This window comes from Chondrus crispus, genomic scaffold, assembly GCF_000350225.1.
Source record: "Chondrus crispus Stackhouse genomic scaffold, scaffold_28, whole genome shotgun sequence".
In the NCBI taxonomy this organism is placed as follows: domain Eukaryota; phylum Rhodophyta; class Florideophyceae; order Gigartinales; family Gigartinaceae; genus Chondrus; species Chondrus crispus.
The window spans coordinates 259,833-287,031 of record NW_005179179.1 but is presented as its reverse complement, the minus strand read 5'-3'; the positions used below and the strand labels follow the sequence as shown (position 1 = coordinate 287,031).

At 52.4% G+C, this 27,199-nt stretch overlaps 1 protein-coding gene; it reads right to left on the bottom strand.

The window, feature by feature from the left end:
- Positions 1-22,887: 22,887 nt before the first annotated feature.
- CHC_T00005295001 (hypothetical protein) lies at positions 22,888-25,442 on the bottom strand. XM_005717054.1 is given in 3 exon segments: positions 22,888-23,638; positions 23,639-24,639; positions 24,737-25,442. The coding sequence occupies 2 exon segments, from the start codon at positions 25,440-25,442 to the stop codon at positions 23,639-23,641; spliced, it is 1,707 nt and encodes a 568-aa protein (XP_005717111.1). The 3' UTR covers positions 22,888-23,638.
- Positions 25,443-27,199: the final 1,757 nt, after the last annotated feature.

Sequence of the window (27,199 nt, the reverse complement as noted above, 5' to 3'; positions counted from 1 at the left end):
AGGACGCTACCATCGGCAATGGGTCAATGGGACAATTCATCCAAGGATCTTTTTCTTTGGAAGTGAGGCGATAAGTTGCGCCAGTAAGCGCAGGTCAACGAGGGACGCTTCTCGAAGAGCCCCCTCGTTTATTCCGTGAGCACAGAGTAATGTGCGATAAACGCTGGCGGCGCCGTCGTTCTTTTTGATGACATCTGGAGCGGATGGAGAGGTCGAACCTCCCCTGGTCGATTGGACTGCGTCGGCGATTGGTGACAAGGGGGCGGCAACTGGAACAGCCGCAGGAGAAGGGGGACGAGCTGGGACGTGCACAGGGGAAGACGGTGCAGGAGGAGCCAAGGGGGTAAGGGACGAAGAATTTCCCTTCCTTTCTGGGGCTGCGCGCACGGACAGACTGTCAGTCCGGCTAGATGACGAGGGGGCCTCTCTCGTCTCTGATAGAGGTTGACACCTGGCCACTGGAGGTGAATGAGACCGCAAAGGCGATTTAACCCCTCACACCCAGGGGCTCTCGTCGCCCTTATCGAAGCATTCACGGGGAGAGTGGGGCCGGCCGGATCAACAGGAAGTGAAGTCGGTGAGACCGGTAACACGGGGCGAGAACGCAAAGGCTCCCGGGGACAGAGGTCGCGTTCGCGGGGATCCGCAAGGAAGACGGGCAATTCAACCGGAACGGGCGTCTGACTCCCGTACTGCCGACTCAGACGCGCTTCGTCGCAAGAACATTGCGATCCCGTCCAGGGGTTAAACCAAGCGTAGTCCCCCGCACCACGATGAGCACGACCAGGAGAGAAGGAGGGGCGTTGCCGGACGAAGGAAAGAGAGGAATTTTGACGCGGTATCGAGTCCCAATCGACCTCCTCTATTTTATCGAGGAGAGAATGCAGTTCGGTGTCTGCATCAGCACCGCCCAGGGGAATCGAATAATCGAGGCGTCGCATGAGGCTGATGAGCTGGGGAGGCAAGTACCACAACCTCCAGCAGTCGTAGGTCTCCCACAGGAGGGTCGCTGCCACTTTGGTACACCACTCCGTGAGGAAGACTACCCAAAGGCCGTGTCGGGGATCAGGTAAATACCTTCCGTAATACGTGTATACGCGGCCAAGATCAGGTCAAAAGCCTTGGCAGACCTCAAATTGGCTCCACCACGACGGAATACGTTGATAACGATTCGCGTAATGGGACCTCGCGATTTCGCGCGCCTCCAACATCTGGTAGGCCACAAAATAACCAGTGTCAGACCGAATACGGCGTTCGAAGGGCACTGTGTGCTGAAAGAAGGGGATGGTACCCCGCTTGATAAGTCGGAAATTAGCCGGAATTATGGAGTTGGTCCACATCATAGCGTCGCCCGAGACGGTCCGTTGGTTGAACCAGAGGCGGTTAGCTTCACGAGGAGGGTTGTCGGAGGTCCAGGCCAGCATGTTGTCGAGGTAAGACCGCTCGCCCTCGGTGCGAAACTGCCACGTGTCACAACCGAATTCCTCAGGGATGAGATCCTGCGTCAAGGGCAGCTCAAGCCTGTCACACACAGCGGTCATGAAGCGGGTCGATAACACCGCACGACCGCGAGGCGGAGTGTGACACAGAATGGAGGGAGTAATGGCGATGCGAGCCAACCAATCGTAAGACCGAATAGCTTGAAGGGGGATTTGTCCTGGAAGCATACCGGCGCCATCGGCAAACGAGTAAGCAATGTCGTCGAAGGCGCATACACCGATCACTGAGAACCATTTAGCGGAGGCAAAAGGCTCAGGATTAAGGCGCATGGCCTTATCGTGGAGTTCCGACGCAGCAGGGTATCGACGCGAGGACGGAGCGTTAGGATCGGAATCGATGTGGCCAACAGGGCCGGCATGTTGGGAATCAGGGGGTAATCGAGGGATGGAAGGAAGGCTTAGAGGGTCATGGGAAGTGGAAGAAAACCCCAGGCCGGGGCGCTTGCGTTTGGTACCACCACTCGAGTGGCTCGGGGATGAAGGAAACATGGGGCCCGTCTTGCTCTTGCACTTTCACCGAATACCGGATGCGGTGGTGTAGGGTTATCAGAGAAGCGGCGAGGAGATTATACGATGGCGGAGTGGCGTACAAGAGCGCTCAGAAGGGGGATATGTAGTGCAATACGCACCTGAAAAGGGGGGTGAAAAGAAAGGAAAATATTTGGATATGTACGGGTTGGGGGACACACGTGTGAATAATTGCACAGTTTTAATTTTTAATTATTTTATTTTATTTAGTTAATTAGTTGGCAGTAATTTTGCTGACACTAGATTAGATCTAGGATCTAGCGCCGCGAGCTACTGTAGTGGCTCCGGCGGGGCGATATATACCTTGGCCCTCTGACCACCAAGTCAGTGAAGGTAACCCGAGTTGCCGGAGTTGAATGTCGCCTTGGTCGAAGTCCGTCTCTACCAAGACGCTCCCTTTTACCTAAGCCTACGGCATCCTCTATCGCTCGGGGGTTCCCTTTTCTTTTTCCTTTATTTCCCTATCATTTTCTACCACTATCTCTATTTTTCCCTTAATTGTGTTGGTTCCACTGGAGTTGGTTGCGACCGATCCGGTGTAGGTGTTTTAGCCATCGGGCAACACGGTGTGTAGCGCTGCTACTGTTTCAAGTTCCGTCGGAAGGCTGTTGCAACGACGCCTCCGTCGAAGGTCTTCCTGTATAAGACAGAGTTGGTACCGCCTACCGCGATTGAGATCGCGCTGGTGAGGGTGTTCTTAGCCATCGGGCAACACGTCGGTAATAGCGTTGCTACACGGTTACGATCCCGTCGGGTAGTGCTGAACAAGCCCCCGTCGAAGACCTTGGATTATGCACAAGGTGCTGAAGACGCTCGTCGAGCATTGGCCTTACAACCCAGCGAACCGCGGTCATACCCTCGTAGACAAGCCCAACCCGCACTCGCCGAGCGCTCAAGTCTTCACAAGTCTCTACCACCATTTTCCTCCCGGGCCGGGCATCTTTCCTTACCCCCCCCGCCGGAGTTGAGCTACCGTGGGCCGCAAGCCCACACAAGGGGAAAGGAATTCTCGAACGCTCCGTAGCGCGTGCCATCGGCATTGGTTGTTGCTGTTGTTGTTTTTCTTCTTTCTGTTTGACCGTCGGACAGTGTTCGCGGCCTGCCAGGCACATTGCACTACAACATCTCGGACAGAGGTAAAATCCACCACTGGTGCATAGGTGTCCTCTAGAGGCCCTTGCATGAATCCCTTGACTACAAGTAGTGCCTTGTGTATGCTATCTGAGCCATCTTCATTGAGGTTTCGTTTGAAAACAAAGCGCGTTGCGATATCACGAAAGGAGTGAGGTCTTGGCACTACACCTCAAGTTCAATGTTCTTGAGGTGATTTCAACTCAGAACGAATGGCGTCTTCCAAATTCTTGCTGTCCTCCTGTGATAGCTCCTCGTCCACGTCGTTCCGGTCTGTTTGAGAACACGCAAACATTGCGCTTCCCGCTTGATAGAAGTTTGGTGATGCTCTGCCCAGCTGCGACTGTCGATGATGACCCGTCGTGGAGAGACCCTCATTCTCCCGCATAAAAATCTCAACGGCCTCCCCCGGCCCATCATCATAGATATAGACATCAGCGGTGTTCTTCTCAGTGACCTGCCCTGCATCCGGAGGATAGTAAGTAAGCATTTCTTGAACCTATTCGACAGACATTGGATCAGTAGAGCCAACAGGTATCTCAGCAATTGCCGGTTCCGCTTGCTTTACCTTATGACCGCTACCATCCAGCAGATTCCTGGTTGCAGCACTTTACTCTAGAAGACCCTTCGGCCCATCTTGATATGTGGATGGGGATGTGTCATATAACTCGTCAGAAGCATCGAACGATGAAGTTTTGACCTGATCACTGTATAGTTGTCGATCTGGGAATTCGGCTTCTACGATTTTCAGATGACGCGTTGTGATAGCCTTTCTGCTCGATTACAACCATACTTTGTACTGTGCATTCTCGCTACAGTATAGGACAATACTCTTCTCTGCCTTCTTATCGAGCTTCTGACGTCGTACCTTTGATATGGAGACCCATGCTGTACATCCGAAGACTCTGTAATGATCAAAGCGAGGCTTTCGATTCATGAAGGGTTCATATGAAGTCACATCCCCCTGTCTGGGAGCAAAGAACCTGTTCCTGATATCACATACCTGTTTTATCGCCTCAGCCCAGAATTCAAGTGTTATTCCCGAATGTGCGACCATTGCCCGTGTAGCCCCTAAAAGAGTTCCATTTGAACGGTGAGCTATCCCATTCTGTTCCAGCGAGTATGAGAGACTGACTTTCCATTCAATTTCCCTTGACAATGGTACGGCTTGAGAACTTGATACTCACCACCACCATCAGACATGAGACACTTCATACTACAGTCACATGTCCTCTCTAGCCAAGCCTGACACTCATGGAACTTGGACAACACCTCGCTCTTCTGACTTATAGCATACACACGAATGAAGCCAAAAAGCTCGACGATAATGTCGACTTCCATCCGGCGATAGCTTAGGTATACGACCACACACGTCACTGTGGACGACTTCTCCCACAGCAGGAGCACGGAGAGGGTTGAACTGTGTCACCCTCTTCACATTCTTGCCAGCTATGCAGCTTCGCAGGGACTAGAAAGATTACTAGCTCCCCAATTATGCAAGTGAAGACCAACAACAGGCCTTGATGAAATGACCCTCCGAATGCTCTCTTCGTGCGCATTGTAGCAGAACTCCCCCTGGGGGATTTAGTTCGATTAGATCACGATTGATTTAGTTACTGTAGAGCCCGACGCTCTACAGTACCACCGCGTGTGTCCACGTGTGCCCCATGGTACAGCCACGTTTCCAAAATACGTTCAAGAAAGAAAAGTGATGTTAAAGCTGCGAAAGGGCGTGAGAGGGATCTATTACTAGATAATTGCAGTGTATATAACGAGATATCAGAACTATAACAACCGCATAACGCGAATAACGCCGAAATGCCTTTCTTGCAGACAACACCAAACATCGTTTGCAGCTCTGTGATTCGTTTGTAATTCAGAAGATCAAAATGGAGCGGCAATCGTTATGGGAGAACTCTAAGATGGTACCAATCGTAGCAAATCAATTGGCAAATTCATCTGGGCGTATCGAATGTCCAAGTAACCTGAAAAGGCATACATAGATCGGGTGACAAGGCGCAGGGACGAAATGGGTTGCCGTTAACACGGAAAGCAATGATTATGTGTGGTATGGCCTTCAAAGTAATAGTGCTCAGGCGGATGAGAGCTTTCCCGTGCTTATCAGCAAGCACTGTAAACATTTGGAGCCGATGATCCTCGAAAGTAAGTTTAAGGTCATCGTAGTAACAGCGCTTCACGCTATGGGTAGCGAGGGCGCAGTGTGAAAGTAAGTAGGAGCAAAGCTTATGTGTGAGTGACACTACATTTGAATGTTTGCTAAAAGATATTACTGCTGTCATAGCGCTACTCACGCTAAAAGTGGAGAAGAGAACTTCGACTCCATCACTCAAGTAGTGTGAGGGACACCAAATTCCGTAACTGGGTTAGACGAATGCTCACTTTGTTTTCTTCTTCTATACCTCCTTCCAGTTCACTAATTTAGTTATATATTAGGTTTAAAATATGTGTAAAGGATACGCAAATAGTACAACGCCTAGCGCACGAATCTCACAACCATCTGACCAACGGGTACTGTTGTGAATCGCCCACATTGTTTACAATCAGTACAATATGAGCTATTGGGTACAGATTGAACACGTACACGTGTACTGAATATGAGAACGAGATCCGCCTGTAAGCACTCATTTTGCAGTGCCACAAGACACCGCAACACATCATAACCGTTCGTTGAATGCTCAAAGCGGCATATTACAGAAGGGGGAAGCACACTGTAGGCTCGCACATCGAGAACGGGCCGTTGTCGAAAGAGAAAGGATACCACGCCATAAAACAACTTTCGTCCTCATATGACGACTATGATAGATGTGGTATAAGTACCTTCGTCCGGACCACTCAGAAACGAGGGGGGTTAGAGGTAAGGGAGCGCGCGGCGCTGGGTACCCACACCCGAACGCAAACCGTACGGATGGACTCGAAAAGAGAGAAGGCTCACGTAGCCGGTGAGGTGCAGCCAGTCGGTGTTGTTATGACCGGACGGCCGGTCACGGGTTAGAAGCCTGAGACTAAAAGGGAAACAGGAACGGGATAGCAACCAGCCGTAAAGGGAAGGGAGGCGAGTCTGCCTCCTCTTCACCGGGACGGGAAGGTGTCCCCGGTCTTAACCCCTAAGTGAGACGCTCGGAAACCTGTCCCGCTACAGTAGCTGCCACCTACTGTGTACCAGCTACTGTGCACAATTTCTTAATTTGTGCCATTAACTACTACTTACTAACTAGCCACCGTACGGATATACACGCGTACATGTGGCCGCGATCGCAGCCGGCGGTTTTACCACGTGTGACCCGTGGCCACGCCCGCTGCTACCGGCTCTCCCACGTCGGACCCTTGGGGTACTACTGTACACGGCGGCGGGCGCGTGTACGCCCGCTCGCTACAGTAGCACCTGTCCTCCCGCGCAGTTATTGTCTTTGGGTGGTCGTGGTACGGAATTGTACTACAATAAACACTAGTCTCCCAGTAGTTCATCTCTGGCCACATCTGAAAGGAGCTGCCCAATACTCTTACTCTGCAACATTTATGGGTTTACGCACGGCAGAAATATGTAACTTAATATGACAAATAGATAAACAGCAATGCTGACATCTTATTTCAGAATTTCATTGCAGAATATTTCAAAATCGTTTACGCTACTGTTCGTGAGAACCACTTGTGAGTATTAGGTCTGACCCTCTGAGTAGTAGTCCTTCGCCTTCGCCAAGCTCCCACCACGTTGACAAGGTACGCCAGTACGATCATAGTGTCTGGTCTACTGACCCTCGAGGATCGCAATGAAATGTTGTTTCTAGCTATTGGTAGACGACGAATGATGTAGGACGAAGCCGCTTTCACGTCTACCAATTCTTTAATTCAAGTCGCTTAGACTCCATTGAGGGAGAAGAAAGAAGCCTGGCTATTGCTTTCGAGGAGGAGACGTATCAATTCCAGCGCGATTTATTCATCCTTAAAGGTCTGACGTACGGAGACGGGCTTCCTAATTAAGACTTCGTAAGCATGATATCGTAAGAATGATAAGCGCAGATGCTTGGCCACCACAAAAGCCAACTACCAAGCAAAACATATTCAGAGTCACCCCTTTTCCGACAACCTGCTTCATTATCAGACATCTCGCGGCACCATCCAGGTGGAAGACCCTCGACATACTGTTTGAGAAGCACGCGTCGCGGTTGTCGCAGATACTTTGGGAGGCACTCAAGCAGATGTTGGAAGCAAGAATCGACCTCACGAAAGCACCGATAAGCCCAGAATTCATGCATCTAGATGCGGAACGATATGCCAAGGCAGTTTATGACAAATGCCAGGCCCTCGATAATTGAGTCGGTTTCATAGACAGAACTGTGATTAGCATTACCTGACTTAAGAGACATTCCACGCAACGAATGACCTACGAGGGGAACAAAAGAAAGAATTCATTCAAGTTTCAGGCTGTAAATAGTCCTGAGGGTCTCATAATGCATGTACATGGTCCCATGAAAGGTGAACGGCGCGATTGGACGTTGTAAACGAGAAGTGGGATGGACACTCATCTACCTGAGGTACTACAGGTAGGCGGAAAGCGGTGCTGTATCTTCGGAGACTCTGGATACGACCGTCGGCGGTTCATGGAAATTGGGTTGCAAGGTAGCAATGTATCTGCTCAGCAGTTCGCATTCAAGAAGGCTACGCCTTCTGATTGCAGAAATGTTGACTGGGTACTCCAAGAAGTTGAGCTCCACTTTACAAAAATGGACTAGAAGCGGAAGTGTTGTTCAGGTATCCAGTAGGGTCACTCTAACCAGCTGCGATGCTTCTCAGCCACATGTCCAAGTTTAGCTATCAAGACTAGGTAACAACGTACTTTAATTACACATCCCACACTCCAGAAGACTACCAAGACCATAATCGCTCTTCGTCCGCCCGCACTTTGCTTCGGTACCCGTGCCCGAACCAAGAGAGAGGAAAGAGACCACCCGCCGTAGGCTGCGAAGCAAAGCAACGGACTTTGTCTGCATCACGAAAGGAACCTGGTGAGAGCGGAAAAGGGAGGATATTGGCAGAAAAGAAAGTATTCGCTTTAGTAAGCATGTAAGCATGACTGAAAAGTCAGTAAAATGCCATTTGTTAACTTTCCGTTCAGAGCCTCTATCAAGAGTTTCAAATTATGTTTTTCTCAGGTTCCTTGCGTCGCTCTTCTTGCCCACGCCCCCACTCAGCTCGGTCCTCTATGCTGTGCTCACGTCAAAACTACAACTTCTCGCGCTCCAGCCCTATGCACGCGAGGTCTGCGTTGCGAAAGTGCGCTACGAAGCGCTCTATCTATCCACCCGCATCTATACGCTTCAGGCACTTCGTCTCATTCGTGCTCACCGTGACTTCCTCTATTGATTCCTCTCTTTTACCATCTGCAGTTCTTTGCTTCAGATACATCTTCAACAGGGCCTGAACAGTCATGTTGTTCTAGCGATCCATGTCCTGCGGCGCGGCCGTCTTTGCATTGCCCTTTACGACCAGATCATATCGTGTCTCTGCGATTTCAATCAATGGCTCCTTACCAATCTCTCTTCCTACACTGGACTGACGTTGGATAGGGTTGTCGCTCTTGTCAAACAACCCCTACTTTCGCTTGTGGCAGTCGTGTCCGCTCTTCCAGGTCACATTGTAGAAAGCAGATGAATTGGAGTTGAAGTTGACCGCAGCATCGCCGTGTCGCTTATTCTCTCGCTAGACGCTACGGCATGAGCGCTGGACGCCGAAACCTCGCGTAAGGGCACAAAAACCTCTTCCGCAATAGAACAAGAATGCTGTCCGGTAGTTTTCGCAGCAGAGTCGGAAGAAAAAGGGGCGTCAACAGATATGACTTCGGTCATGTTGGGAATGGGAATATGACGATGTGAGGGCGGATGCGGTGACAGAGCATGAGCTCGAGGAATGATGGCATACAAGTGCTATTTCGTGCGTTCATGTACAGTAGGGCAAGTGTCGCCGAATTTCTCACATCTGTTTCTCACGGGGTTTCACAAACTGCTCATTTTTCGGCAATACAGAGCTTACGCAAACGAAAAATTCAGCAATACAAGTCAAAAATTCTGCATCCGCAGTTGCTGAAATCCTTTCCTGAAAATTTCCAAAAAACGTTTCCCAAAAGGTTTACGCAAAATCTAAACTTTCGTAAGCGCGAGTAATAGAAGGTAAGGGCATACAGTATTGGTACACACTGTAGAATCGAATCATCGTCGCAGCGACGGCGACCGAAGTAGCCCTCAACTGCATAATGGTGCGGGGGAGGCAAAAGGACTACCGCACGTCATTGTTAAGACGTCAGAAAGTCCATTTGCAAGTTGCGTTGTGCCATTCCGCTCGCAGACGATCACGTTTTGAAGACTCGGAATTCTGTCAGACCAAAACAACTGTGGCTTTGGCAGTCAAATTCTCTCATGCTCTAACCGATTATCACTTCTCTATGATGCGGAATAAACGCATTTCAGAACTCGATTTCTCCTTCAACTTCAACGCTTTTACTAATTTAGACTGTCTCCACCACTTTCGATTTGAGAAGAGACATGTTTCCGATTTAGTTTCGGTTATGGGCTGGCCACCAACAAAACTCAGAACGACGAGAAACCGTTACCGCGTCACTCCTATTCTCGCAACCTGTACTGTACTGCGCCGTCTGTCGGCTCCCGCAAGGTGGAGGGATCTAGAGGAACTATTTGGGAAGCATGGGCCGCAGCTTTCAGAATTTTTTTGGGAGGCTGTAGAGTTCTTTTTGGATGCTCGAAAGCATCTTGTCACAGCAGCTATCAGTCAGCATTTCATCGCTGAACGGGCAGAACTATATTCACAGTGCATACATGATAAGGGAAAAGCTCTCACCAATTGTATTGGTTTTATTGACGGCACGGTTTTAGGAATTGCACGACCATCCGGAAGTCTTGCTCAGCGTGTTGCATACAACGGGCATAAGCGAAAGCACGCTATCAAGTACCAAGCTGTCAATACTCCGAATGGTCTAATTCAGCACGTGCACATATACAGACCGCTTGAGGGTAGACGTCATGATTGGACTCTTTATGTGCGCAGCAAGATGGACGAAATTCTACCCAGAGTTCTTGCTGTGCAAGGAAAGAGATACTGTATTTACGGAGACTCTGGGTACAATCAAAGATGGTTCATAGATGTCCCGTTTCAGGGCTCAAATGTATCTCCTGCTCAGAGTGCGTTTAACAGGGCAATGTCCTCTGTCCGAATTAGTGTGGAATGGATCTTTAAAGAGGTTAAGATGCAGTTCCCCGACATCGATTTTAAACGAAAGATGAAGATCCAAGAATCTCCTGTAGGTATGATGTATCTCGCGACAATTCTACTAACGAACTTTCGCAACTGTCTCTACCCGAACCAAATATCTACCTATTTCTAGTGTTCGCCTCCCGATCTCAAGACATATGTTGCTCACAAAAATTAGTGGTTGTCACATTCCATCAGAGTGGAATGAGATCTGGTAGCAAATCAGAGTAAAGTTGGATCGCATGCTTCGAGTCCCCTGGCGAGCAGCGGACGAGAAGGCGGGGTCCACCATCAAGAACTGTGGGAACGACTGGCATGCAACGGCGACGCCGTGGAAGACGTCATTGCAGTTGCGCACGCACGGGGAGCGCGCATGCGACAGAAATGCGGGCGTGGGAGTCGGGCTTGGCAGTGTCGGTGGTGGTCGCGGCTGTGGCGGTGGTATGGGGCGGCGGTGTGGGGCGGAGGGGCGTGGCGATGGACGGGGAGCGCGCGTGTGAAAGAAATGCGGGGATAGGAGCGTTAATCCATTGTAGCGCTGCCTCCAGCCCCACACCGCGCGCGCCCACCACCACATTCCGCGGCCCCACACCACCCCGATCGCCAAAGCCCGCCTCCCATCCGCACATCTCTGTCGCACGCGCGCTCCCCGTCCACCGCCACACCCCGCCGCCGCGCCACACCTCCGCCACACACCACCGCCACAGCCGCGTACACCACCGAGACCGCCAAGCACGCCTCCCACGCCCGCATCTCTGTCTCGCGCGCGGCCCGTGCGTTGGTGCACCCGCACGTCGTGCTTCACGCCCGTCAGCCCCAGCAGCGTTAGCTCGTTGATGTTCAAGCTCAACTCCGCCCAACACGCCACGCATTGTTCTGCGCCAGCCTCCGCCCCCCGCCGCTGCCCGTCTCCACGGGCAAGCCCTCCGGCGCCTCACTCACAAATTGCTCCCCCGCACGCCCCGCGTCCACCACCAGCACCACGTACACCGTGCCGCCCGTGCGCCCCACCTCCGCGCAGCTGCGACCCTCTTCGTCCTGGAAGCACTTCATCCCAGATACATCCCGGCACGTGCTGGGATGGGGGTGTACACCCCCAAGGCGACCGGCACCTGGCTCTGCCTGCGTGCAGACCGCTTTCCGTCGCCGAGTGTAGCGGCAAAGTTGCAGCGCAGCCCCAGAGACCCAACCGAGATCCCGAAGCTGCACCTCTTCCTCTCTTCCAGGAACTTCCCGCGCGTCACGCACGCAGCCCATTTCGTCGCCTCCGCTTCCTCTTTGATCGGCACCAGCGTCATGTCCAGCCGCTCATGCCGGTACGCCGACGTGTTCAGAGTGAAGTGTGTCTGGTTCATGGTCATGCAGTGGTAGGTCCGTATCATCCAGATGAGGCGTTTGCTGAATAGCGCCGGCTACGTCGCCGACGCCCCCGCCTTGCGCTCTCGGGAAAAGTCGATGCGCGTCATACCTAACTGGTCGACTTGTAACAAATGAATCGGTTTACTACTTTTTCGCCATCGCTTCTATGAGAGCCTTAAATTTCTCCACCTCAAGCTTTTGTTGCTCGATGCGCTCCTCGCGACGCTCTCGTCTTTCCTCTTCCCTTTGCATCTGTCGTCCAAATCTCTCCTGTACGCGATCTTCCCTACCGCGCTCCGCCATTTCACGTTCGAAGTGAAGGCGCTCCCGCTCTAGCGAGATCCTCGCGAGGTCTGCGTCCTTCATGTGCTCGCCAAATGCCTCAAGGTCATCGTCTTCTCCATAAGCCCACCTCCTTTTCTTCCTTTTATTTTTCGCACTTCCGTTCGTGCTTCCGTCGTTTGCTTCACTTTCTATATCGTCGAATGATGCGGCTCCAACATCTTCATCACAGCTTCCATCTTCTGTCCCTGAGTCTTTGGCCGACTTGCGTTTCAGCGCAGACGCCATTAGGGCACGTCCCATGCGCTCCTTGTCTTCTTCCTTCTTCTTTTCGGCTAACTTCAGGGATTTTTTTTGCGCATCCCAGTCATCTCGAGCTTCTCTTAAGGTCATTAGGAGATGAGCCAACTCTCCCATCTCTCCTCCTCCCACTCCAGACAGTCTTTGGTTTTCAGAATCACTTTTATCATATTGATCTTGAAGCCTTTTGTACCGATCCTGAGCAGTCTTCCAACCGATGCTCTCCATGCCACGAAAATGCGCATTTTCACCTACTCTTTCCGCAACAGTAGCAAATCGTTTCTTCGTTTCGCCATACTCTGCCAAATGAGCTCGTACCGCAGCGACCTCACGCACGATTGCGAGATCTTGTTGTGGCGTAAAGCGTGAATGCCTCCCAGACTTAGTGGGGGCTGGGTCTTGTGTCTCAGAAGAAAGCACGTCAGCCATCTTTTTGTGCCGTAGTGAGCTTGCAAACGTGTTGGTACTTGTTGTTAGCCTTGTATCATGTAATACCCACATTTCGACCAAAGTTTCGCATGAAATTGATTGCGCACAACGGCGCGCAATTGCGGCCTGGATCAGGACCTCGGTGAGACACAACGGTCCGGCAAACACACACAAGCGCCCCGATCGACGTCATTGGTACGGTAATTCCGCCGGCGGTGATCGGGGTGATCGTCGCACACCTCGACCTTCGACCGTACCCTTCGCCTCGGCTTTGCACCGTTCCCGCTCCTGGATTCCTGTCTGTTCTCAGCTCGGCTATTTCCTGCACCCGGATCCTGCTGCTCCCCTTCACAGCCACCCGTCCCTCGCCCAAATCCTGCCTGTGCGCCGCCACCTGCGCCTGCAGATTCCAAGCCTCGCTCCTTCTTGCACCTGGATCCTGTCGCTCCCCTTCACAGCCACCTGTACCTCACCCGAATCCTGCCCGCGCTCCGCCAGCTAGACGCAGCTACATCTACACGTTCCGTCCTGCAACTGGATCCTGCCGCTCCGCTTCACAGCCACCTGTACCTCGCCCAAATCCTAATCGCGCTCTCGACCTAGACTCATCTGCGTCTTCAAGTTACGAGCCCCGCTCCGTCCCACAACTGTATCCTGCCGCTCCGCTTCAAAGACTACCGTACTTCGCCCCAATTCTGCCTGCGCTCCCCCACCGGTGTCTGCAAGTCTACGCTTCTACTCGTACTCTTGCTACGATCATATCTCACTGCCCCAATTACGGCGCCGTTCCCCCCTCAGGCGAGTCTGTATCTTGCTTCTGCTCCTCCACAAGCGACGGTCCGCAGCGTGGGCACAGATTCATCCTCACCCGCGACCGCCCGCAATCGTCAGTCAGCCTGCCCCCAGTGTGCTTCTAATTGCTCTCTGCAATTGTTCCTTGCCCCTGTCGCCAATTTACACCGCTTGTCCAGTATATACAGTGCGGCTCGGGCATTTTGCGTACATTTGGGATGTCATCTGGGAAAGGAGAGGTACGGACAGTGAACGTTGCATCTGCAAAACTCATGTTTCACGAGTGCTTTCACGGTTTGTTCCCTAAACTCGAAGAAGTGGTCTCAACGCTTTCTGAAGTAACTACGGTGACCTACGCTGATCTAGAATCCATTCTGAGAGTCGTGTCAGATACTAGTGACACTAGTTCTGTCATCATTGATGAGAATGTATTCTCTGCGCTGGTCAATGCGGTATGGGGGACAGAGACCCAATCATGTTTGAGCAACTTACGAGCTCTGTGCTTGACAAAGTGCAACCGCTGCAAAAGATACAAGGAAATGGCCAGGTTTTCGGGCAAGGGAGGAAAGCTGAGCACAAACTGCTCACATTGTCGCCAGCAAGAACCCGCCACTAGTATCCCAAACAAGGTCTATTTCAGTGCCTGGCTTCCCTTTGTTGCTACCCATGAAGCAGAATTTATCGAAGAGGAGCACTGTAAACATTTTCATACAGCTGTGCGTCTAAACGTTCTTGTAGAATGTTGGTACGCGACAGATCGCAACATGGATCAGGCTGCGCGTCTTGAATTTCAAACACAGGTTAAAGCTGTCGTTGAAAAAGTAGAGAAGTTCAGTTATAACACGCACATGCGTGGCGTGAACTCCGTGCAACTAATTTGCAGTCAACGAAGACACAACGCCGATGCCAACAGGAGAAAATTGGCTGCACAAATGTATAATTGCTGCGGTGGCATCTCTTTTTCTTTTTCACGTGGAGCTGTTTCTAGAACAGCGGTTAGGCACAACTCATTCCACGAAGTGGCACAGAGAAAATTCTGTCTGACGGAGGAGTGCAAGTCAATCGTTCAGCAGCGAGCGACGGAAGGGAGTTCACCATTTATGATTTGTGCGAATCTTCGCGCATCTGGCCATTTGTTTATACAGTACGCGCAGGTGTATCAGACTTGGTTAGACACGATCACTTCAAACTTTCGCAGGTCAGTGGATCCCAAGCAATCTCTACTTATTTTTGCCAATGAAAGCAAAAACTTCGATTTCATTTTTCATCAATCGTCTCCTTTTGCGGTGGCACTGTCGACCAGTCTAGGAGCTTCCTTATGCAGGCAGCACCAGATTGTAGAGGGGTTCATTGACTCGACGTACAAAACAAACGGGTCAGGTCTGGAATTTTTTGTCGTGTTAGGTACTGTGCTTGGTACTGAGTTTCCGTTAATTTACTTTTTCGTCGAAGGAGGGGGCAAACATGGACAAAACGTAAGAAGAAAAGACACAATTTTGGGTGTCTTCAAGGCTATGCATAGAACCTTGAACTCTTTCCGTCCTCTGTTCTTTTTTTCGGACAAAGATTCCAGGCAGCTTGACGCTATCAAGCGTGTGTATGGTATTAATCCGTCTCTTCGCCTTTGGCATTTGAAAACGGCAATTAAGCAGAAGATATCGGGACTGAGAAAAGAAAAGAAAAGCGTCCTTTCGAAGGAAAAGGAGCAAGCGCTGATGGACCTGATTACCTTGCACTTTAATCGGCATCGTTTTTTTGACAAGCACTTCTCCATGCTTTTTGCAAACGAGAAAGCCAAAGATGAGCTCCAAACCTTCTTCTCGTCTGGAACAGAAAGCACCCTCAAGGATTATCTGCTACGGAATTGGTATGATGATAACATATTCTTTTGTTGGGGTCGTAGAAATGCTTCCCTGATACCCCTTTGAAGACAACTATGATGTGCGAGTCGCACTGGTCACTTCTGAAGCGCCTTTATTTATTGCCATACAACCGCCCCAGAGTAGATCTTTTGCTTTATGTTCTTGACAGTAAGGTATTGAGCAAGTATACATCGGACTACCATCTTCTGATGAATGGAAGGAAGAAGCCCAGTTGGTGGCGAGAATTTGTCGAGGAATGGAATAGATGTGCCACAACGACAATTCGAGGGATTTATATTGTGGACAAGGACACGTGGACATGCTCATGCCCGGCTTATCTTCGAAGCCCCTTTCTACTGTGCAAGCATCTAGTTGCTGGGGCAGATGTGCCTGTTTATCATGACATAATCCGAAGGCGGCATCTTCCGTTTGGTACCACCACAGAGAGCCAAACAAGTTCATTCCAAAGCTTGAGGGGGCGCTGCAACGTCATCAGAATCATGCAGCTCCTCCCCAGCTGTGCATAAACGACAATAGCATAGCGAACATTCTCAGCAATGAATTCTTTGCAGACTGGAGAGAAAGTTTGATGAAGAACACTGCTGAAGCCGCACGCGAGGCAAAAGAGGTCTGTGTGTGGATGACAGAACATATCTCAAGTCTGTCTGAAACTACAACCGGCAGTAAGCAAATCATGTATATCAACGGCACTGTGCTGGGGAATTTAAAGAAGTACAAAAGAGATATTGAACATGACAAAAGCATGCGCAGGCAACCCCGTACTTGGTCAAACGCAAACACTATGCACAATCCGTAAAGAACTAGGAAAGTTACAGAGTATCAATTGAGGGGGAGGAAAGAGGTATGATAGGGTAACAATGTGGGGAGAAGTAGCAAGTAAAGGAGGGGTATGGGGAGGAGTAGTGGAAGAAGTGGGAGGAGTGGGGCGGCGTATGTATAAAGTAAATACCCACATTTCGACCAAAGGTTCGCATGAAATTAGCGGCATTATATCTATTGGAAAAGCAGTGCGACGATCACCCCGATCACAGCCGGCGGAATTACCGTACCAATGACGTGGATCGGGGCGCTTGTGTGTGTTTGCCGGACCGTTGTGTCTCACCGAGGTCCTGATCCAGGCCGCAATTGCGCGCCGTTGTGCGCAATCAATTTCATGCGAAACTTTGGTCGAAATGTGGGTATTGTATCATGTATGTTTCCCAAAAAAATCCCGCCAATTGTACGACACCTGTCCCTATCATTTCTCACGACCATGCTGAACTTTGTGATGACGGCTGAGCAAAAGGGGAGGTGCCGTTGGCCAACGACATGAGAGAGGAATGACTGGGAGTCATGTAAAGGAATCAGCAGAGAAGGAAGCATCGCAAAGTGGGAATGAGCAGACGAGTTCAATGAAAGAGTTAAAGGAATCACCACAGTCCCCCTGAACTCGTATGTGAGTGACTAAATGAGAAGGAATGCCGGGTTCTTGACTTGAAAGTATGAGCGCAGGTGTACCATGAACCTGAAGGTTTTTGATGCGTGTTGGTGACGTCTTACAGTGCGGGTGGACCTTGGAACCTGAGAAATGAGGTTTTTTGCATCATCTGAATACGTCTGGTGTGGGACGTGTCGGCTTGTGAGGGGTTGCTTCTAACAACGTCGGGTGGTTGACCTGTTAGCTTGTGATTGGGTAGTGTGGGAAGGAGGTGTACGGTGGGGATTCGAACTCGCGTGCGCAGCAGTAGAATGAGGCCCATAACCTGTGATGACGGCTGAGCAAAAGGGGAGGTGCCGTTGGCCAACGACATGAAAGAGGAATGACTGGGAGTCATATAAAGGAATCACCACAAACTTCTCTTCACTAAAAACTCACATTTCGACACACACACACACACACACACAATGATGAAGAAGAAGAAGACATCGTCGTCTTTCGTCGCCTTCCCTCCGCCGCCGCACCCGCTTCACGCCAACGCGCACGGGCCCCGCGCGGACGCGTACGGCGGAAGCTCCTCCACCGCGTCTCTCGAAACGTCCCGCGCCCCACCGCCCTCGCCCTCCCCCGCCACCGCGGCTTCCTCTTCTCCTACCGCCTCCGCCCCGCCTCCTCCATCTGCTTCACCCGCCCATGCCTCCCCTTCGCGTGCCACCTTGGCCTCGCCTCCTCCCCCTGCTTCCCCTTCGCATGCATCCCCTCCGCAACCCCAGCCCTCCCCCGCGACCACTGCCTCACCTACGCCTGCCACCTTCGCCCTTCCTCTGCCCCCTGCTTCGCCCGCTCATCCCTCCCTGCCGCACCTCCAGCCCTCGCCCGCGACCAACGCCTTGTCTTTGCATCCCACCCTGCCCGCACCTCCTCGCCCAGACCTCCCCTGCCCAGCTCCCGCCCCTCACTCAGCCATGGGTGACTGTTGCCGCCGCACGACCGCGTAAATCTCCCCGTTCGACAGCTGTCCCCACATATGCGCCGAACGCCGCTCTGCCTATCACCTCCGCTCACAACGTCAATTCAACTTCCACCTCCACCTCACCTTCCACTTCTCCCTTTGTCGTGTCTCGCCCCCTCCAACTGCCACGTGTCCCAAACCGCCCCGATTCTTCTATCCTGACTCTCGGGGCCGCCCGTGCGGCAGTTGCCGCACCTACTTCAGTCTCGAGTGCGACGCTCGCGGCGGCCCACTCCCTCGTCCGCACCGTGGGCGCACCGCTTCGTCTCGACCCTCGCACCGGAGAGCCTGTTGCACCCCCTCCCGCCGTCACCGCCTACGCCATCGCTCCGGATGCCAGCCTCGCAGCCTTCACCTCCTTTAATGCTGCGCAGTCTGCCTTACGCCATGGTGCTCACCTCGCTGACGCCGTTCTCCCTCCCCACGTCATTATCCCCGGCGTTGGCCGGTGGACATACGTCTACTTCCCAGCTTCTCGCACTACACTTCTCGCCCGCATCCTCGCCCACCTCTGCCTAGTCTACGAAGACCTCTCCGTCAACAATGCTCCCCTACCTCTCACCGCTTCCGCTCTTGACTCTTCCGCCGCAGCCGGTGTTTCATGCCACCTACGTGGCGAGGCACTTCGCCTCCTCAACCGCTGCACTACCACCTCCGTTCCCCTCCCAGTCCGCCAAGCTCTGGCTGTCACCCTACAGGCGCATGCAAGCGCCATCCTCCCTACTCCGCCGACCCGCCTCGCTCCACCCGACCATTCTACTCATGTGGCTCGCGCTCTTCCCTCCCGCCCGGTGGGCGCCCCTGCCTCTCAGCTGCCAGTCCCCAGCCCTACCTCACCGCTGCCGGTCCCCGCCCCTATTTCACCACCGACTGCCCCCGCTCCCGCTGCTTCTATTGACTCCCCCCAAGCCACCGTGGCAGCCACTACGGTCGCCTCTACTCGGGCCCCGGCGCTCACGTCGCCTTGCACTCCACCCACGGCATCTGCCAGTCCTCATGCCGGCCGGCCCCCGTTTCCGCCGTTTGTGAAGTCTGCTCCCACAGTCCTCACCGTGGCTCCCACTCTTCCTGCTCCGGCCCCTGTTCCGGCCCCCTCCGCCCAGAGACCCTCCTCACCTGCCACTATGACCAGTCCTCCGCACAAGCCCGCTGCTACCCCAAGCCGCCCCACAGCCTCCCAGACACCCATCGCCTTCTCTACCACTTTATCGCAACCCACTCTCCTCCGCAAGCGGCCGCTCTCCTTCTCCGCCGAGCATCCCCCACCTCACCGCCCTCGCGGTAATTCTGACCCAGCGCATGCCGACGTCGACGGCATCCAAATCCCGCCACAGTGAGCCCATCAACCAATTCCCTGCTGGTGAGCCCCTCACCCTCCGCTACGCCGCCTCAGCCTGCGCCTCCTCGCCCCACCTTGCCCCTTCCTACTGTCCAGGAACTCCTCCTCTGCCCTCTACGCTCGTCCCACATCTACTCCGCAATCCCCGCCCCCTGCCTCCACAGCCTGACATTCCTTCTCATCAAGCTCGTCCGGGCTGCCGCCGCCACCACCGACCCTCAAGAGACACACCGCGCCTTCCTTCGCCTGCACATACTTCCCACGGCCGTCCTCTGCCGCTCGTTTCGTGGCGAGCAGGGCTGGCGAACAAGGAAAGGGCAGCACCTCGCCCTTCGAGATCGCATTCGACGAGCGACTTCCGGCCTCTACTGGCCCCAGTTGTGGCACGAGGCCCTCGCCGCTCGACAAGCTGAGCTGGACTGGGACGTAAGACACAGCAGACAGCGCCAGCGCTCTGACCCCGCCCGTCGCCGCATCAGCCGCGCCATGGGCATGGCCGCCGACGCCCAATATGGACGAGCAATGCGCGCATTGACAGACAAACCACTCCCCGACCTCCAAGAAGAGACCACGCGCACTTCCCTAACCGCCCTTCATCCTACACCCGCTGTGCCCACACAAGCACTCTCCCAAACCGACCTCCCTCCGACTCCAGACATCACCGAAGGCCAAGTACTACGTGCTGCTCGATCTCTCAATCCCACGTCCGCAGCCGGGCCAGATCGCCTCTCGCCCCGCCTTCTGCAGCTGCTCGCTCGCACGACCGTCACTCCCGAGGCCGGAGTTACCGGTCTTTCGGCCCTCACCCGCGTGGTGCGGCGACTCGCCCGAGGCGATATCCCGGATAGCACAGCCCCCCTCCTGGCTGCGTCAACCCTGATCCCCCTCCAGCCGCGCCCCGGGAAGCTCCGCCCCATTGCCGTGGGGCAGGCACTTCGCCGCCTCGTAACAAAGGTCCTTCTCCCCGCCGCAATTGATGATACCCGCGATCGCCTGGCCCCGGAACAGCACGCCAATGGCGTCCCATCGGGAATGGACGCCATTGTCCATGATTGTCGTATGCTCCTGGCGCGACACGGTCGCAACCCCAACTACGTGCTCGTCTCTGTTGACGCACAAAACGCGTTCAACAGCTTTAGCCGTCAGTCTATGCTCAACCGTCTCACTCTGGAAACGCCTAGCCTTGCCCACTTCCTCAACCTCATCTATGGCCGCACTGTTCCCGACCTCGTGCTACCGTCTTCCCCACGGGTCATTCTTAAAAGTTGTGAAGGAACCCAACAGGGCGACCCTGCTGGAATGCTCCTTTTCTCTCTAGCGCTCCAACCACTTGTCCGCCGCATCACCCGCGAATGCAGCCTCCTGCTCAACCGCTGGTACGCCGATGACGGTACACTAATTGGCACTATCCCGGAGGTTACAAAAGCACTCCGCATTCTTCACACATTTGGCCCCAGCATGGGATTCCGCATGAACATTTCTAAATGTCGCGCTTTCTGGCCCACAACTGAGCCGTCACTTCTCGAATCCCTCACCACGTCGTTCCCATTACACGTCTCACAAGAAGGCGGAATTGCTCTTTTGGGCGCCCCGTTAGGCACAGATGAATTCATGAGGTCGTTCTTGGAGGAAAAAATTGAGGCAGTGTCAAACTCCCTCACATTGCTCGACAGCATTCCCGATGCCCGTATACGTTTCCATTTGCATCGAGTATCAGGATCCGTGTGCCGCGTCGAGCATGTGTTCCGCCTAACACCACCTTGCATTTCGCTCCCAAGCGCAATTCGGTTTGATCAAAGTCAAAAATCCGCCTACTCACGGTTCAATCATGTCACGCTTTCTCCGTCCATATCTTCCCAGATTGGCCTCCCCTTCCGTTTGGGTGGTCATGGTTTCACGCCACTGGCCCCGTTTGTGCACGCATCTCACGCTGCAAGTTTAATTGAATCCGCAAAAGCACGCATTCGCAGACCTTCGAACCCTACAGTGCCATTCTACCGCGGAATGGCACGGAAGCATCTAGTGCATGTACTGCGCTCCTTGAACCCCGAGGTCGAAACCCGAGGGATCCTCGCTACGCATTCTAATCTGGGCCCCTTCGAACCGCAAGCTTTATTGGAACGACCTGAACGAGTACATTTTACATTATATCAGGCGCTCCATGGAGCCTTTTCGCGCATGTATTGGGAAACGAGAGAGTGGGATCGACAGCCTAACCCAACCGATCATACGGCAGCCTCTGTACGCCGTCGCGCCCGCTACAACTCTCTAATTACTCCTGGTGCGGCCTCCTCCCTCTGCGCTCACCCATCTCTGACCTCGCGAGTTTCAAGTGCCGTGTGGTCCGTTATGCTTCGGCGACACCTCGACACGCCTGTGTACGACGATTCACGGGCCCCCTACAATGCTCTCACTGTGGCCGCGCGATGGACAAACGTGGCGACCACGCCGCCAACTGCAAACACGGGTATGGTGCCACCCACCGCCATAACATTGTCCGCAATACTCTGGCCCGCCAAGCGTTTCGGGCAGCCGGCCTCGCGTGCGACCGCGAAGTTCCATTTCTCATACCAGGCACGGCGCACCGCCCTGCTGACCTTCTTGTCCAACCGTCCCCTCCAGCGGCTGGCGCCCTCCCAGACCGCCCTACAGCATACGATGTCACGATTTGTAATCCCTACACCGCTGTGAACATGAACTCAGCTGCTCGGTCTATTGCCGGCGCCGCTGAAGGAGCCCATACAAGAAAACTCCGCACCCATGACCGCATTCTACGCGCTGCCTTACACCTTCAGGCTGACGACCCACTTCCTCCCCTAGACTGGCATTTCGTCCCCCTTGCCTTCGATACCCTGGGCGCTTGGAGCACCCGTACTACTGCTGTCCTTGAACACGTTGCGTACCAAATTGCCCTCCGCTCAGGCTGCAGCTTTGGCATCGCCAAAACCCGCCTCGCCCAGCGTCTCAGCTTTGCAATTTGGTCCAGTGTCGCCGCGGCGACAATTGCCCGCATGCCGTGTCATGGGTCGGCTCCATCCTATCCTCCGCAAGTGTGATTCCTTGACGTCCGCCCGCATGCCACTGTATCGGCCCCCCCCTTGCATTTGAATAAAATTACCTACGCGCCACATTTCGGCATTTTCTGCCACGACTTGATTGCAGAATTCTGAATCTGCAATTTCAGTGTAATGTTTTTTGCAGAATTGTTTGCAGAATTCTACAGAATGCGGTTTGCGTAAGCTCACTAATATACTGCACACAGCTTCATTGTAGAATTTTGTATATTTTTACACTTGTCATACGTATTGCAGAATTCTGAAAAAAGCATTTCCGATTTCTGCTTTCGTAAACCCACTATTGTTGCTCTGTTTATCGATTGAGTACAGCAACTTCTTGTGAATAACTTCGTGGACAAAAGGGCGGTGTAAATTAATTCACAAGCACCTCTCGACGGCAAAGATATCTAAAAGTCTCCAGTCTATGCCGTGAGAAGGGCGGAGCTCTACTGGGTGACCAGGGTTATGTAGGTAGTGTAGGGAAGAATGCGAAGCCTGTCAATTCTGTGAAAGTGGTTGGCACGATTGCGTATTTCATGCGGAAAAGAATACAAAGAGCAGTCCTGAAGAAGCTGTCCACTTTAAGAGAAACAATGGCCCTACTCGAAGATTCAAGTCTACTATTATCGACTTCTAGAAAGGCATCAAAGCTCCCAGGAATCCATTCTGACTCTTCTTTGGCCTTACTTCAGAATGCAGGTTCATGGCCCACGTAGTAAGGGAGTTTTCGCTGGCTCAGCCCACGCCAAATTCGCAAATAAACATCCTTTTCAGGCTCCTTAGAAAAAGGTACCATTCATGCAGTACTTTACCTCAAGCTCCAAAGAACTGGCAAGACGATACTGTATGTGGTCTCCATGTTCACCGACGTCGATAGACAATATATGGCTCACATACTGCATATCCAGATGATCGAGTCCTCCTGTGCTTCCGAGGACTCCTATCCCATGACTGTGCACGGGGTCGAGCAGATAATTACCTTGGCTGTTGCTCTTCTGCCACCCCGGAACCACGAGAAGCGAGACCAATTTTCAGTTAAATTCTACAGTATTTAAATGGTCAGGATATGGTGATGCAGTTCAACCAGACTGCTCCAAGAGTTGCATTTCATGGACGCTGAACTAGGCTTCTCCAGCGAATATCCGTACGATCGAAGACACCAGAGATAACATCTTGTCGTGGGTCCTGCGCACTTATATTATGCTGAAACAGCATTGCTCTCCCTCATACAAAAGAATCAGTCGTGAATGCTCGCTTCAGGGGCCGCTGTAGAACCGATATCCCATGGGCGAACCTTTCGGTCAGCCGATGCCCGCATGGCGTAGTCCTTTCAATCATATCGAGCGGGATATCTCCATGCCGTGCTCGACCCCAACAAACGATCAATTTCTTCATGCGTGTTGCCTTGCGTTAGCGTGTCTAGCCCACATTCCCCGTCCAGGTATTGCATAGCCCACGCCACGGACAAGGCCAACGGTCCGTCCATAAAACGAACATCTCGCGGAATTCCAAGCCGTTTGCAAGCTCTTCGGACTGTGTCGAGTCCATACCCACGAAAGGTTACCCCTAGGTTCGCTACGTGACGTCGAGACATTTCCTTCTGTTGTAAATCCTTGATCTTCTCTCCTATGGCACGGTCACTCACAGCGAACGATGCGTACCCGTACAGCATTGCCCGAATGTTTTTGTCAATATTGGCAACTTCGCCATTTCCACTTATCGCAAGCAGCGAAAGCCCGTTCAGCATTGCGAAATATATCCTTTCCATCGTCCACAGCGCAGAAAAGCATGACAGTAAACCTGACCATCCATACGTCCATCTCGCGTTTAGCCCATCCATGTGAATTTGTTCAACAAGCCTTTTATACTTTTCGGGATAACGCAGAAGAATCACGCTGGCTGCAGACAACTCAGCCGCAAAATTGGTCAGCAGAGACCCATTCAGGTAGACTGGTCGACACAAATTTGTGCTTATGTCCTGAGCAATCTGCACCCATGAACTCCATGTCGGAAGCACAACATTAGGAATCTCTTCTTCTTCGATTAGAGCTTTCCTGTTATCCTCGTATACCTTCTCAAATCGCGCGGTATTGTGCCATAAGATAGATATCCTGTTTGGTTTTCGGATTGATTTTTCCTCCACAACAAGCGCGACGACATGGCTAAAGTCGTAATTAATCATGTCAGCGGTAGGATCTTGGGGCGTATCCTGCTGACCTACCACACGATTAGATGCAGTGCTGTAGGATGCCAGTAATTCTATCCATTTTTGCCTCGCGCTGAGGCCTTCTTCTTCCGCTTGTTCACAAAACCCTGCCGGATACCGCGGACCTTTGGACATTAGAGAAATTACAATTAAATACAATAATTGGTGAGGCTGTCGTACTGTCGTCTTTCTTCGTGTTTTTGGCTATAGCGTATAACTTACCACCTAGGGAGGCATCCAGGTTTTCGGTTTTGGGGTAGAAAGAAATTCCGTGGGTTAGGCGGGAGTTCGCCGATAAGTCGTTTTCCGCTTGAAGGATGGAAATGTCTTGCGTCCACCATGCCTTCCATATGGCAACGGCGAAGATCTCGACAGTTTGAATTTGATATTTTCTTTCTTCGGAATACCCGCTTAGGTTGTTGTCGACCCTGGGATTACCATATAGCTTCGGAAAGGGTTGAAGGAAGGGGGTGTCGCTCATAAAGTCGTTATCAATAAGTCGCTCCGAGACGAGAACTGTACGAATGGGAGAGGTCGAGTGTCCAGCCAGCTCCGCTGAGAACGAGGAGAAGATGTTCTTGTGCATGAGAACAAAGGCGGGCTTGACCCGGCGCAGTGCCAAGAGCTGGAGCCATCCTCTGATGTTTCGAAGAACATACCATAAATTGAAGATGATCAGGACGAGGATAGCAATTGTTTCATCCCCTGCAACTACGCCCTCGTGAATGATGAAGAAGAGTGCGGCCGCGTAAGAGACAACCAGAAGAAGAGTGCTGGTGAGGAGGCGGCACGCAGTGGCTTGGATTGTACGGTACTTGGAATCGATGGCATCGTAGACGGGGACGATGGCCCACGGAAGCGTGATTGCAACGGTGAGGAGGATGAAGAGCCATCGGGGCAGGTTGTCATCTTCCTCGAGCGTTTCCATCTACAGCACATGCGAGGGCCGACCCCGTCGCAACAGCGGCATATCTGCTACACAACAAAAAGGGAACCAAGGACACCAGGATAAGTCTTCCCATGTTGTTGAAGGTACCGTAGGTGCAGTAGACAACAAGGATGTGGGTTTTCCTTTTGAAAGTCATTGGGCGAGGGGGGCGAGATGGGAAGAAAACGGGCTTATTGATTGGAAGAAAATGATGCGTATCAGTTGGCATCTTGATACTGAACGGTATTCTTTCGTTGCCTCGAATAAGGAACCTGGGAGGGGTGAAGGCCAAAATTGCCCACTTATTCACACTCCGAAATGCTTCTCTGGCAACTTGTCTTTCCACTCGCCCCTCATCAACAACCCAATCAAATGTGTGTGTTCTTTGAGCCTGCTGCAGTCATTTCAATGGGTAGCTCAAATTGCTACGCCCTCGTGGTGGAAATGCACTACCTTCGAAGGTACCGTTAAGGGTACAGTAACAGTAATCAGCCCGGTCGCGATATAGTGCTACCCTGTGTCAGTGGGCCGAAAACGGCACTATATCGAACCAGGCACTGTAAGAAAATGAGATTTTTTGCAGCCACTTCCTTGCATCACTGCTCAGAAAGACCGCTCGCAGGACGCCATCACTCATACTTTGCATCTTCACTACGGACTCTAATCAAGCATTTCTGTTATTAGTAGCTGCCGAGCCGTCGCATTGACTTCCTCCTTTTTCGCAACCATAAATGCCAGCCTACACTTTTGCAGATGTCCAATTGCATCATCGACCCCGCCTTTTTCTGCCATAGTCTCTATTCGAGTTGGCAACTGCATAATATCTTTCCGCGGCGGCAGTGGCTCTCGGGCAGTACGTCCATCCAACTGGCCTCTCTGGAGACCCTTTCGTTTTTGGCTCAAAATTCGTGCCACCCACAGAAGGGTAGCACTATATCGGAGCTGGCACTAAGAAAGATGGCACTATATAGCGACCCCCCCTGTACAGTATATACAGTATGTATTAGGTGGTCTTCTTTATCAAACCGTTATCATACAGTTCCAATCGTATCATATTTGATTGAATTCAATGCACATTACAGTTTACCACAGGCTTACAGATGTGACGTGTTTTTGGCCAATTGCTCGCTCCATGTTGCTGTCTTTATTTTAAGAACAAATTTGGATTTCATCCGGTAGAGTAAATTTTCTGTATATCGCGGGCATGTTGTCGGAGAAATTGCTGTGAAGGGGTGCCAGTAGGGATTTTGAGGGAGAGTACACGGCAAGCGCGGTGCGAGTAAAGTTTTATCTTGCAAGCATTACCCGTCATCGTAACGGCTCAAGCGGTTCGACTGAATACATACTGTACCAATGGTATTTACTTCATGGGAACATACAGTGGCACAGCGTACCCTTCGAAGGGTACATGTAGAATTGGCGCACGTATCACGACGTGCATCGTTTGCCACGCACTGGCGGAGCGCGGTCCGAGTCTTCTCACCCGCCTCCCTCAGAAAAAATTACCCCCCTCCCTCAGTGCGAGCCCACAACTTGCACACACGACAGAACCTATGGAAGTGTCGAGCTGGAAGTTGTGGTGCAATCATTGTTCGCTTCATATTTTCATCACAAGACCTCGATGGCAGAGCTTCCTCTGCGCTGTCGGGAAGAACAACCATCCCATGAAACAAAGCTCGCGCCGCAGGCTCCTCAGTGTGGTTCCTCAGCGTGGCCACGGTGTGTGGTCGAGGTGGTCTTTAGATGGACACTCCAAA

Excerpts from the sequence above, each read along its gene's own strand:
- CHC_T00005295001 (XM_005717054.1), bottom strand. The coding sequence starts at position 25,442 with ATGGAAACGCTCGAGGAAGATGACAACCTGCCCCGATGGCTCTTCATC. Across the intron at positions 24,640-24,736 it reads CCTGGATGCCTCCCTAGGTG|GTCCGCGGTATCCGGCAGGG; the intron begins GTAAGTTATACG and ends TAATGTCCAAAG.